General features: G+C 36.8%; 1 protein-coding gene across 1 annotated transcript in view; it reads right to left on the bottom strand.

Annotated features, from left to right (window-relative positions):
- PREX2 (phosphatidylinositol-3,4,5-trisphosphate dependent Rac exchange factor 2) overlaps nt 1–14,563 on the bottom strand; it is a 281,233-nt gene that overhangs the window by 191,023 nt on the left and 75,647 nt on the right. Inside the window, exons 5-6 of the mRNA XM_077876670.1 lie at nt 7,932–8,033; nt 4,221–4,382 (exon numbers count right to left, since the gene is read on the bottom strand). Coding sequence (XP_077732796.1) covers nt 4,221–4,382; nt 7,932–8,033 — 264 coding nt within the window. The remainder of the gene's footprint in view (nt 1–4,220; nt 4,383–7,931; nt 8,034–14,563) is intronic.

Genomic DNA, 14,563 nt, shown 5'->3' on the forward strand with positions numbered 1-14,563 from the left:
CAAACCGCTGCGCCACCCAGGGATCCCCTCTTATCTTTTAATATAACTTTTTTCAGATTGAGAGATCTACTCCAAATCATGGATGTAAAGCTGAATTACCAAGTAACACAATGCTTATTAATACTCCCCTGTTCATCACGACTCCGGAGATTACAGTTATCATTACAACACTATCAATCAGGCAAAAAGCAGACCAAGACTGAGAATGATCCTGTTCTATGAAATGAATCAGTGACTCTGATTAAACAGCTAATGAACTTCCTTTCCAAGTACACTGATCATTGCCCTACAATTACCTTCAGTAGAATATCTTGTGCAATGTTTTAAATGATGGATAAGACATAAAACTGAGATATAATGAATTATACTAATAAGAGGCAGGACTTAAAAAATGAGCAATTAAACTACACATCTTCTGTGATGGAGGTCACTATGTAAATGCTGACAAAAACCTAATTTCTATAATCAATTTACTTTTAAAGGGTAGGCTATCAAAGAATTAACTGAATTTTTGTCTGAGTGGATATAATATTACACAGTGACAAGGAATACAGGATTTAGAACCAGTCTGTCTATTTTCATATTAAACTCTGCCATCTGTTAGCTATAAGCATTTGGGGTGAATTATATGGCCTTCATCTTTAAAATCTGTGTAATGGGGATTAAAATAACTCAGAAAACTGTTAAAGGCTCACCAAGATTGTGTACAATGGATCAGCCTTTCCTCAAAAGGAAAGGGGATGATTGGCAACCAAGGACCCCTGACCTCCCCTAAACAAATTTACCTAGGCAAGATTAGAGGAATCTTAGATTTTGATCCTAAATCTTGAGTGATGTAATGTAGGTGTGGAAAAACTTATGAGAAAAAAATTGAAAATAAAAAAATTATTAGAGCCTATTCATTTTAGCTAGGGCACTGATGAGCCTGCCTACCACCATGGAGAGTATAGCTTTCTTATTGATTCTGTGAAGTACTCCATATCTTTTAAATTAATGTTTCTTTCAGTTTCTGTGGCTTAGAACTATCTAACTTTAACTGAAGTGATATAACATCTTCAGTAGACAGGTGCATATATTAGACCAATGGGAATTTCTCAAGGGTAAAATCCTGCCACTGAACCAGAGCTTTAAAATACTACTCATTGGGCAGCCCCGGTGGCTCAGCGGTTTAGCGCCACCTTCAGCCCAGGGCTTGATCCTGAAGATCGGGGACAGAGTCCCACATTGGGCTCCCTGCATGGAGCCTGCTTCTCCCTCTGCCTGTGTCTCTGCCTCTCTCTCTCTCTCTCTCTCTGTATCTCTCATTAATAAATACTTTTTTTTAAATCTTACAAAAATAAATTAAATAAAATACTACTCATTTGCATAGCATTTTACAGTATTCAAAGCACTTCTACTTATTTCCTTTGACTCCTGCAATAACCTACACTGTATGTAGGAGAGTCTGATGTACTACCCCCAAACTAAGGGTAAGAGCCTGGATTAGGGACGAAGTATGCTCAAAAGCCAGGTTTCTGCACTAGGTCATCTGATTTGGGAACCAAAAATTTCAATCACTTGTCTACCTAAACTCCAGGAATGTAATGATAATTTACAGCACAAAATACTAGATAGGCTAGATACCTGACAGATTTTACTATAAAAAACCTTCATTTGATTAATGGGAAAATAAGACCTTGGATAATTAAGTGAAATAAATAATCCACCTACAGTAGAAATAACACAAATTCACTGTGTATCAGAATCAGACCCAATTCAAGAGATTTTACTGGAGCAAGCGTTTCATCCGTAAGGTGATCCTAAAAGGCCTGCAATGAGGAGGTCCCAGCAAAGGAACTAGACAGGGAGCTGTTTCCCAACCTTAGCTCAAGGCTTCTCACCTCACAGGCTCTCTAAGGAACTCTGTTCTTGGCCCACATGCCACCTGACATCTTCCCCTGGCCCTGTCCTAACCCCACTAGAGCCACTCTAAACATATATAAAGCTGTCTGCAAGCTGAGCAGTAATCCTTGTTTGCAATTCAAAGAAAGCTCTTTAACTATCCCCCTTCCCTCCCAGGGCCTGCCTTCAGCCCTCTGTCCTGTACATGTCTGGAGTCCTATCAGCAGTTTCTCCTAAGCTTCCAGGAAGGAACCAGAGCCCTCCCCCTCTCTCCAAGGTGGTGGACTGAGGTGGGGAATCAAGTTCTTATCACAAGTCACCAACCAGTTGGCTGGGTCTTCCTCCAAGCTGCATTCCCTCAACATCCCAAAAACCTCCAAAGCAGCATGCCTATGTCTTATGCAATCATATTCAAATCCTACTCAAGTAGAATCTGCATTGCTGCCCTTTTTGGGACCCAACACTCATATGATCTCCTCTGTGCATGCCCGAACTGTAGTCATATCTGAATTCCTGCAGCTCCTTTCCTCTATCCTGATGCCCCATCTTCCTCTTGCACTCCAACTGTTTGTTGTAAATACAAGGCTGGGGGGATAGAGGCACCCACTGTTATGAGCTGTATATGACACAGTATGATCCACACATTCTTCCTTTGAGTAACTGGAATGCTCAGTGCAAGAAATATCAACACTTTTCAAAGAATGTCTTATTTTAGGGCCCTGGGTGGTCAGTTGGTTAAGCATCTGCCTTCAGCTAAAGTCATGATCCTAGGGTCCTGAGATCAGGCCCCATATCAGGCTCCCTGCTCAGTGGGGAGTCTACCTCTCCCTCTCTCTCTGCCTACCACTCTGCATACTAGTGCTCGCTCTCTCTCTCTCTCTCTTTCTGTCTCTAATAAATAAATAAAATCTCTTAAAAAAAAGGAATCTTTTATTTCTGCAGTAGATTCAATTTATAGGATATACATGAGGAGGAACAAAATTATGAAAGATTCCATTTCCCTAGAGTACCCAGAAGAATCTGTGAAATTTTGTTTTGGTAAAAGTTCTGGCAGATATCAATGAAAAACCCTGCAATTTAAAGCAAGTTCGGATTCTCTTCCAATGTTTGAATGACAACAGAATGACAAAAGCAAACAAGTCCATTTTCCTCATCTCAGCAGGATAACCGCTCCCTAGGAAAGGAATTATCATTATGAATCAACTGTAAAACACACAACCATTTTAATTGACTGAAATAAGTAGCATTCATGCTGAAATACGAGGTCACCCTGGACACTTGAAATCAAAGAATATAGATGAGGAGAAAGCTTAGATCCCAACTAGTATTTGAAAAGTTTCATGGTAAAGAGTGGATAAATAGGGGAATTCCCAGAGTTCAATATTTGAGATTTCTTTGCAAATCCAAGTGGATATAATTTTAAATATAAATGGGAACTAACATATTGAAGATATGAAACAAATTAGTCAATTATAAAGCCCTAAAGATAAAAAGCAATCCACTAGAATATGTGTGACACATTATTTGGTTGGAAACATTTTAAATCTTTATACCTTTAAAAAATTAACTACTTGCTTTATAAAAATAAGTTATCCTAGTTGAAAGCTCATGCTCATCTCAATTAAGTCAATTTATAAAAACAAAATTTTAGTTTATGCTTTAATATGCACTAAAATAAAATAAGGTTCCAACCCCATGAAATAATGGGGATTCAAAGTTACCATAGATGAAAACATATTACAGATTCTGAATAGAATCTAAATATCGCTCTTCATTTGTTTTATCATTAAAAAAATCTTTCTCTAATGAATCATAAATCCATAAAACTTTTCATCTCGAATGGACCTTAAAAATCATATCATAGACAGTTCCTTCATTTTAGAAATGAAGAAATTCAAATTTAGAGAGATAAAGTGAGCTTAAAATGAAATTCATCATCAAACACCTAATTTAGAATCTGAAAATAACAGTATCACAGAACACGTATGGAGTGTTATTCCCCTTCCTTACTCTCTCCTGGGTTCTGGCTCTGTACTTATTGACCAAAGGAAGACAGGAAAAAGGATAATCAAGGTGCACAAATACTGAAATACCATAGCTTATAACCCATACAATATTAGATGACTCTCTTGCTTTCAGGTTGACATTAAGTCAATTAACTGGCACTTTAAAGGTATTTAAAAATAATAATGACAGCACTTTATGGAAACTGTTACAGCCCTGTGGCATTATCTGGGAAAATGACCATTTATGGTTCTATCCAATGTCAACAATACTACACACAGCTTAAGACACAACAAAACTATTTTAAGTTCCATTGTTGAGTAGAGTGAATGTACCTCCCAGCCTTCAATGTGAGACTGCCATTCCTCTAAAACTTCTAACTTCTCCATCTGCCTCTTGGCCTCGTTTATGTTAGAACAGACAGCTTTCATGGCTTGGAGGGCTTCCATCACTGCTGCGTAGTCACTGTGTTTCCTTGGAGTCCGTTTCAGCAACTCCTGTTTATACACAAAAAGCAAATCACCCTTTGATCTTCAGCTTTCTGGTACAGCAGGTTCAGACTGACCAGGAAATGAAACTGCAGAGATCGTGAGAGCCACTTTCAGAAGTGACATCACAAACTCCACTAAGATGGAGAACAAAAACAAGAGGTTCAATCAATGAATATGCGTTACCCTGATACACATTTTGGAGCTCCTTTACTTCTTTTCCTTAAAATTATGTTGTTTTTAAGAAATAAATTAGCTTTATCCTTTCAGATTGTCAAATATCTCACCTGCAGCATGTAATTTTTTTGTTTGACCTCTGCTCCAACAGAAATAGAATTTTTTATGTTTTCTTAGAGTCTTTAACAGAACATTAAGTCTTTAAATAAATATGTCCCATAATTTCAAAAACAATTTATTTTTTTAAGATTTTATTCATTTACTCATGAGAGATTACAGAAAGAGGCAGAGACACAGGCAGAGAGAGAAGCAGGCTCCATGCAGAAAGCCCAATGCAGGACTTGATCCCAGGTCCCCCAGGATCACACCCTTAGCCAAAGGCAGACGTTCAACTGCTGAGCCACCCAGGAGTCCCTCAAAAATAATTTAAATGCCTAATTTTCTAACACATTTTTGAGAAACTATAAAAACATGTCTTATTTTTAAATAATGTTTTACACTCTAGCAAAAGAAATAATTTATAAGTTCCACAATACCCCATCACTAAAGCAGCAATTTATGCTATTTTCACCAATAACTCAGGTTCACTCTCTGCAATGAAAGAATTGCCATATGCCCCTCAATAGCTTTCTTTTTGTTTGGATTTTTTGGAGGGTTTTTTTGGCAGTTTATGTTTTTTTCCATTCAGGATATCAGAACAAGAGTGATCTTTAATCTTTTAAATATATTAAAAGGTCTTGTTTGTTGTTTAGAAGCACAAAATTAAACATCTTCACCCACTGTCTAGACAGTTGTGACCACATTGCTTTTTAATTAGTCATTTGTTTCTTTACTACAGTTGCCATCATCATGTAACTAACACAATTACAGAAATCCTGAGGCAAGTCTTTAAAAGAATTTTCTTAATTCTTAACATACAGTGGGAAAATATGCTGTTGTTATACTCTCTTGAGGTCTGATTCTGCCATAAACTTTGACCCTGCATTCAGTATCTTCACACTAGGCTCTGCAGAGCCAGCACCAAAAGAATACACATTACATCACTCCCAAGACAAGATTTAAAAACTTATGTTGGAACACAAATCCATAAAAAAGATATGCTGGCTTCTCTAGAAATTCTAAAGTGTAGAAGTATTTGTAAATTATGTGAAGTGGTCAAGGCAGTCTGCAGGCTATGATTTGGGGCCCTATGGAATTGTGCCCAATGGGTATCTGTGGAGTCAAGACATGAATTTAGATAATGTGAAACAGCAAGATAAATGACTAGTAATAATCTTTTGTCAGTTACTTTCTATGAACCCTGTGCTAGTTGGCCAAACCAGTAATTTCAAGTTCCACAAATAAGACCAATATATCTTTTTTTTAACACACAGCCTAATCCCTAATGTTTTTCTCTGAATAAATAAAACCATCCAAAATCAAAGAGATTATCAGCACGATGGTACAACAACCACAAAAAATATCAACACCAACATATCTACTACAAGTAAATGGCTTTTTCATGTTTCTTTGTGAAGATAATCATCCTAAGAAGGGGAAAGATGTCATCTTTCCACTGAAGGTGCTCTGAGTTGATTTTTTTTTCTTTCTAAGTAAGGATGTGTCCATGATTCTATCTTTTGAGAGGTCAGCTGAACCAACCCTATCCAGTGGTCATCCCTATCCAGAAGTGATTTAGAACAACTACGTAGCATGGCGTATTTCTCTTAGTATCACTATCCCTTCTGACTCTTAAAACAAACAAATGCCTGGGATTCCAAAATCAGGTCCAGGAAGAACTGAAGTGATCTGAGTCACCAAGTCAGAAGTCTGGAAGGACTCTCAGAAAGACAAGAGTCACATCTGCATCAATCTTCCTCACCTTCTGAAGACCACACTAAAACTCTGCAGAACTGGAGATCCATGTGTTAGCTTCTCTCCGTGGCTTAACCAAGTAATTTTAACTTGTTTTTTAATAAGAAGAAACTGTTTTCAAAGAAATTTTACACAAAAAAACAATTATGCAACTCACAGAAGTTGTAGTTAAAAAATGTTTTTTAGTTCAAATTCCTTACATTTATTTCTCAAAAAATAAATCAAGAAGAACACCAGTTAATATGTGCATAATATTGGGGAGTATTTTAAAAATTTAGATAGCAAGTAATAATTTATTAAAATAAATTAGAATCAAATATATATGAGTAAATAACAGCTAACATATATGGAGTACATACTGTGCTAATGATTTACATTAAACAATTCAATTACTATTTCTATGTAATACCTTTTCCATATGTATATGTATGTATATACACACATACATAAACAGATATACATATCCAATATACACATTCTTGCAGACATACACTATAATTTCATCCTTATTATTTCTGTTTCATATATAAAAACCCAAGGCTTTAAGAGATTAGATTACGTGTTCAGCCACACCGCTAGTAAGCAGAATACTTAGGACTGGAGCTCAGAGCTCATGTGCTTAACCACCATCCCCAACTGCCTGTGCTGCTATTGTAGTTCCAAAAACTACCACTTCCAGAATTGCTATTCTAATCTTTTTGCACACTCTTGCAGTATAAGCATAATTAGTACATTATAATCTGTTTTTCACAATAAAACTTTTGGTTATTGTAATAAGGCGGTGGACCTACAACAATTACTGGGGCCTATTCTGTTTTCCAGAGGCAGCTTTGCTTAGCACTGTCATCCTACGTCCTATCATTTATTGTCCCATGTGATGCACAGCATTCCTTGTAATAATGATTTAAAAACCAAGTTCTGAAGTTAAGTAACTTTGACTTTGGCTTCATTGCCATCAAGAAGTCGCCAACATTAGGGGAGGTCAAAAAATATGCCAACAGTAGAATTACTTAAGATAAAGAACCCTGTAGATAAAGTGCTATATAAACCAGTCATAAGGTATTTAATGGGATCTATCTTGAAACCAATGCATTTACTCTAAATAAAACTCAAACAAGTTTATTTTCTATAAAAAGCACTATGAGTCTCTTTTCCCAAAAGATTTGTTTCCTAATCTATATATATATATATATATATATATATATATATATATATATATATAGCTATTTTCCCCAGTAACTATGATCTGCCCTTTCTTTAGAAAATCAAATTATTGGGCAACCCCGGTAGCTCAGCAGTTTAGCACCGACTTCAGCCCAGGGCGTGATTCTGGAGACCCGGGATCGAGTCCCGCATCGGGCTCCCTGCATGGAGCCTGCTTCTCCCTCTGCCTGTGTTTCTGTCTCTCTCTGTGTCTCTCATGAATAAATAAATAAAATCTTTAAAAAAAAGAAAAAAATTTTAAGACCATCAGCAAAATATGCAGACACAAGGAAAACACTATAGTGAAATAAACACATAAAATACCTTCAAAAGGAGAGGGTACTTGCAAATTCTTTGTATTGGTGTTACTAAATATCCTTCCAGGGGAACATCTGTGTTCTTCCGTCCTCCAAGTAGCATGCAGTTCTGCAGTAGAAATAAAAATAATTAATTACATATTTTAAACCTGAAAACATGAAGTTTTCTTCTATCATAAAGTTTTCTGCTAAAAACATGTGAAAGCCTACCTCTATCTCTGAGATGAACCCATGCAATCACAAATAACATTTACAGAAGACAAAGAAGTATTTTCCCATTTCATATTAGTTATAGAAACCAAAATATGTTTTGAGTATATATCCTGAAAATTAATTTATATATATTATCCTGACTATGAAGTCTGAGGGAAAAGAAATAGGATAGAGACAGAGGAATGGATGGATGGATGGAGAGACAGATGGATGAATGGACTAATGGATGAATAAATAATAGACACAAAAATACACAGATCAATTCTGCTTATAAAGGGAGTTGTACTGTAGCTGAATTATGGTGTTATGTTGTGTTGTGTTGTGTTGTGCTGTGTTGTAAAGAGCAGGCCTGGAGACAACTGGGTTCTATACATCCTCTGCCACTGACTAGTGATGCAACTTGGGCTGATTTAAGAATGCTAGGGGCAGCCTGGGTGGCTCAGTGGTTTAAGTGCCTGCTTTCAGCCCAGGGCATGATCCTGGAGTCCCAGGATCAAGTCCCATGTCGGGTTCCCTGTATGGAGCTTGCTTCTCCCTCTGCCTGCGTATCTGCCTCTCTGTCTCTCTCTCTCTGTCTCTTTCTCACTGTGTCTATCATGAATAAATAAATAAATTAACAACAACAACAAAAAAAGAATGGTAGTTTTTCTGTCTGTAAAACTGGCAAGTTTCAACCAAGTGATTGCTAAGTCATTTTTAGCTGGCATACCTAGAATACCTGACCAGTGACACTGGCCAGCCAGCCTCAGATAAGGAGGTCAGCTATGATCTCCAAAGAGGCAAGATGAATGGAGAAATCTCAAAATCAGCAGTCAGAGTAGGATGAAATAGAAGAGAAAATCAATTCCGATTAAAAAAAAAAAAAAAGCCTATACTCTCTGAAGCATCTGTTTTTATTTTATAGTTTAACCATCAATTAAGAAAAAGATTTGAAACTTGTACCAAATCCTGTTTCTGCAATGCCTATCAGAGTGACTGGTAAAAAGAAAGCTGTCGATAAATATGTAATGAAGGGAGAAAAGGGCCCCTCAAATATCTTACGGATAATTTAGCCAACTTTCTACCACCATTTTAAGATTACTGTCCCATATTAGTGGAGAAGAGAGAGCAAGTGCTGAGCAGAAAAAGATGAAAAAGAAAGACTGAGGGTAGCAGAACAAGCCCTTACTGTCCTAAGCTACTTGGCTCTAGCACCAATCTGTGTATTCAAGTCAGCAAGACTAATATCATCACTTTAAGTTCACTCAGACACTTTAGAAGTAAGTGTTCTGACTCAAGCATGCTCTTTGAGGGCTTCATCCCCTATTGCAATCAGTTTATCAAAATATTCTTTCCAACTCTGCATGGTATTGCCCCCAGAGGAACCGTATGAAACACATCTAGGTATATCCCATTATATTTCCAATGATGTTTCGGTATTCTTTACAAGTCAGCACCTCTTATAAATATGGTCACCCCCTTTACCTAGCTGTGGGTTGAAGTACCCTAAGAAACTCATGACTGCTTAACAACATGCTATTAATGCCTTGTCTAATAGTACTGTACAGATTATGAACTGTCTTCATAATAGCAGAGCTTGGGTTGCCAATTTAGGCTATCTGATGAAAGCCAGCTCTCTCCTAATGTGTTCATGAAGAATGTCTTCTAAATGAGCTCCCAGAGATTTCCCTGATCGTGAAAACTTAACTGAGTTGGCAGCATATACAGGTACCCCAGATAATACCATCACCACATCTGTAAACTCTTACCTGTTTTTCCAAGGGTGATTGTTGTTATTCCCATTTTATAGAAATTGAAAATGACACCAGAGAAATAATGAATTTCCTAAAATCATTTGGATAATTAGTAATCCCTTAGTGCCAGGGCAGGAATTATAAAAGCCAGGTTTCCTATCAGACTGTGCTATAGGATCATCTAAAATCAGCACTCTCGAGACTTTACTGGCATGGCTTGACACAATTCAATTAATAAACTACACCCAGGCAAACAAAGAGTCAACTCTGCTGAGAACAGAATGAATTCACTAAGATGACAAAGTTCTAACACTTTATGAAGAGCCCTAAAATTTTAGTGCCATAGGAGCCCCTTCTGGCTGTGGCAGAGAAAAAGTATCAGTAAATCCTTTTCCCAAAAAACAACTGTAATACTCAGCAAAATTGTCAAATTCCCAGGGCTCTGGAAATCAGCTAAAGTCAAACAAAAAAAACTAAGAAGTGTTTATTCGTGAAGAGCTGCTGTATTTTCAGGTAAGAACAGTGGGAGTTTATGGCATTCTCACCTGAGCTTCTCCCATCTTCCCCCTGCAGCCCCTTGCCCCCCAATGTCCCCAGGTCACCCTGCACAGTGGCCTTATCAAAACTGTACTTTCACAGTGGCTCTATTGCAGTTGTCCCATCACAGGGGCCCTAACACAGCAATAGGCCCTGAAAACCTGATGGGACTGAAGAGAGGAAAAATCTCACACACAGGGGTGTTGTCAATAAAATTAGCACACTCTATAAGAAAAATGGAGAATCCCCACAATTCTGTTGGTATGAGATCGCAGCCCTCCTTGGAGCAAGTGTCGTTGTGTGCACATGCAGGAAAGACCCAAGGGGGTTCCCATGGAAAGAAACGGTTTTCAGGTCCAGATCTGACCTGAAAACTGCCTGCCCTTTCAATGTCTTCCCCACTGCCCAAACTCAAGCATAGATCTATAGACAAGCTGATTAGCAATGCTTGATCACCTCTAACAAATTGCCAACTGAACTAAGTTAAGCAGTCACTGGAGTTACCCCTAAAAAGAAAGGCTAAATTATAAAACAAAAAACAGAGTAGAGATAGCCACTGCACATACAAGAGTCACAAGTTCTCAAATAAAATCCAGGAAAGTTACTAAAAACAAAACAAAACAAAACAAAACAAAAACAAACAAACAAACAAAAAAACAATAACCAACTTCAGGAAATAGACATGATAAATTAAGATGCATATTGTTTTTAGAGCAATCACCCCCAAAAAAAAATTTTTTTAATATAGTTTAAAAAAATCAACAGAGAAAGTAAAACAGTACACTAAGGAAGGTAAAGGAGGAACAGAGGAACAACAACAAGAACAAAAAAAACACCCATAGAAAAAATAAAATGGAACATGTCAATAAAACAGTATCAATAATTACATTAAAAGTCAATGAATGGAACACTATAATCAAAGGACAGAGTTTGTCAGACCGGATAGAAAAAAGCATGATCTGACTATATAGAGTCTGCCAGAGGTATGACATAAATACCTAAATACATACATACATAAATAATGGAAAAAATATACAAACAGTACAAGAAGCATCATGGCTGTAATAATATCAGGCAAAATAGACTTTATGAAAAGAAATACCCCTAGAGACAAAGAAAAACATGATCAGTAGAAATATAAATACAAGCATTTTTTTAAAGATTTTATTTATTAATTCATGAGAGACACACAAAGAAAGGCAGAGACACAGGCAAAGGGAGAAGCAGGCTCCCTGTGGGAAGCCCAATGCACGACTGGATCCCAGGACTTCAGGACCACGCCCTGTGGCTCAACCGTGGGGCCACCCATGTGCCCACAATACAAGCACTTTCAATGAATACCTGTTTAACAACAGAGACCCAAAACATATAAGACTAAAACTGACATAATTGAAAGGCAAAATAGACAATGTACCAATTCTACCTATAGATTTCAATATCCTACCCTCAATAACTGACAGAGCACCTAGAGGAAAGGACACAGAAGACAAGAATAACATTATGAACAAAAATGACCTAACATTTATAGAACACTCCACCCAACAGCAGCAGAATATGGATAGTTTTTAAGCACACATGGAACATACAGAGAAAGAAGAAGAAGAAAAAAAAAAAAAAAAAAACAGCTCCAGGACAGACCATATGCTAAGCCATAAAAAAGTCTTAATGAATTTAAAAGGACTTAAATGATTTAAATATGTTCTCTGACTAGAATGGAATTAAATTTAAAAAATCAACTATAAGAAGAAGTTGGAAAAATTCCAATATTGGGAAATAAAATAGCAGAATGTTAAAACTGATGATTCTAAGATATTATCCTACCTGCAAGCTCAAACGTTAACATGCTACAGACTCATGGATGTTGAAAGAACACACAAAAGTCCTAAGGCAGAGATAAAGGACTTTTTTATTCCCTACAGCAACAGTAGCAGGAACAGTACCACCATTTTGGGGCTGATTTCCCAAGCCCCAGTTCCCACATGGCAACACAGGGAAGACCAGGTGGCCCATGCACACAGTCAAGAGGACAAGGGACCTGAGGCTAAGAAATGAGTCTTTCACGATGGCAGCAGGCATGAAGGTCCACTGCTTAGGAGGAAGAAAGTATCTCTACCTTCTGAGGCTGCTCGTGATACAAACATCCTTTAAATTGTGGGGCAGAAAAAAGGCAGTCAGTTCCTCTGCTCAGAAAATGTGCAGGAACACAAGTCCATGCAGAACTGCCTTCCAAGACAAACTCTAAATAAAGAATAGACTGAAAACATTACAAAAGAGACTAGACATTTTCAGAAACCGAATGAAAATGAAAACACATGTCAAAATTTATGGAATAAAGTGAAAGCAGTGTATAGGGCAAATTCATAGTTTTAAACACCTCTATTGGAAAAGGCAAAAAGGTCACAATAAAAACTCTTAACAAACTGTGAATATAGTGGAACTTCCTCAACTGGAAAAAGACATCTTTGAAAAAAATCTACAGCTAACATCATACTTAATGATCAAAAAGTGAATGATTTCCCACTAAGATCAGAGAGAAGGTGGGAGTGACTGTTCTTATCACTTCTATTCAACATTGTACTGGTTCTAACCAGTGCAAAAGGTCAGGAAAAAAAAACTATATTGAAAAGGAAGTAGTAAAATTGTCTTTACTCTTACATGACATGATACTATATGTAAAATATCCTAAAGAGTCTACCAAAAAACTACTAGAATTAATACATGAATTTAAACCACAGGTTACAAAAATACACAATAAACAAAAACAAATAAAAGTCAAATGTTTATATGGTAGTCATGAACAATCCAAAAATGAAATTAGGATCCTTCCAGTCACAACAGCATCAAAAAGAGTAAAGTCCTTGGGAATAAAAGTTAACAAAGTAAGTATAAGACCCAAATACAGACTTCTTTATGTAACAAAAACATGTTCATATGAGAAAAATTTAATAAATTGGACTTCAACAAAATGCTAATAATTCTGATTTTCTTTTACTATAAGATTTCATTTATTTATTTGACAGACAGAAAGAAAAAACACAAGCAGGGGAAGTGGCCAGCAGAGGAAGAGGGAGAAGCGGGCTCCCCACAGAGCAGGAAACCCAATGTGGGACTTGATCCCAGGACCCTGGGATAATGACGTGAGCTGAAGGCAGACGCTTAACTGACTGAGTCACCCTGGAGCCCAGAATTTTGATTTTCAAAAGATAATATTTTTAAATGAACAAACCATACTGGGAGGAAGTATTCACAAATTATATGTCAGATACAAAAACTGTACCCAAAATAAAGAACATGTACAGCTCAATATAAGATAAACATCTCAATTTAAAAATGGACAAAAGATTTGAATAAGCATTTCACCAACAGGATATATGAATGGCTAATAGGAACATAGAAAGCATGCCTGATATCATTGGTCATGAGAGAAATGCAAATAAAAATCACCTTGAGATAAACTACACATCCACTATCACAGCTGTAATTGCAACTGGTAATTGTTGGCAAAGATATAGAGAAACTGTAATTGTACATTGTGGGTAGATATGGCACAGTCACTTTGGCAGATTATCAATGTTAAACATAAACTTATTATGACCTAGTAATTCCACTCTTAGCATCTATCCAAGAGAATGAAAATATCCAAAGATGTGTACGTGGATGTTCATCTCAGCATCATTTATAAAAGAGCTCAAACTGGACATCTCCTGACTTTTTTATATTAACAAATATCTTTCTCAGAAATGATCTTCAAGGTCCGTCATTAATCATAGTTGCTTGCTGACCCAATGTTCACACACTGGCAAATGGATAGACAAAATATGGTATATCCATACAAGGGAATACTATCCAGTAATAAAAAGGAATGGCATATGGATATATGCTATGATGAGGATGAACCTCAAAACATTTTACTCAGTAAAAGAAGTCGGGCATTGAAGATTATAGTCCATTTATGTGAAATATCCAGAAAAGACAAACCATGGAGATCAAAAGTAAATCACCAATTGCCTAGAGTTCATGGTGCTTGTAGAGATGGTCTGTGAGCAGGAATGAGGGACTATCTGGGGCGCTAGAAACCTTTATAACTGGATAATGGGGATGGCTGCTCCATTTCACAATTTGCTGAATAAATATTGTTGACTTGTATACTTATTGT

Source organism: Canis aureus, chromosome 28 (assembly GCF_053574225.1).
Source record: "Canis aureus isolate CA01 chromosome 28, VMU_Caureus_v.1.0, whole genome shotgun sequence".
NCBI classification, from domain to species: Eukaryota; Metazoa; Chordata; class Mammalia; order Carnivora; family Canidae; genus Canis; species Canis aureus.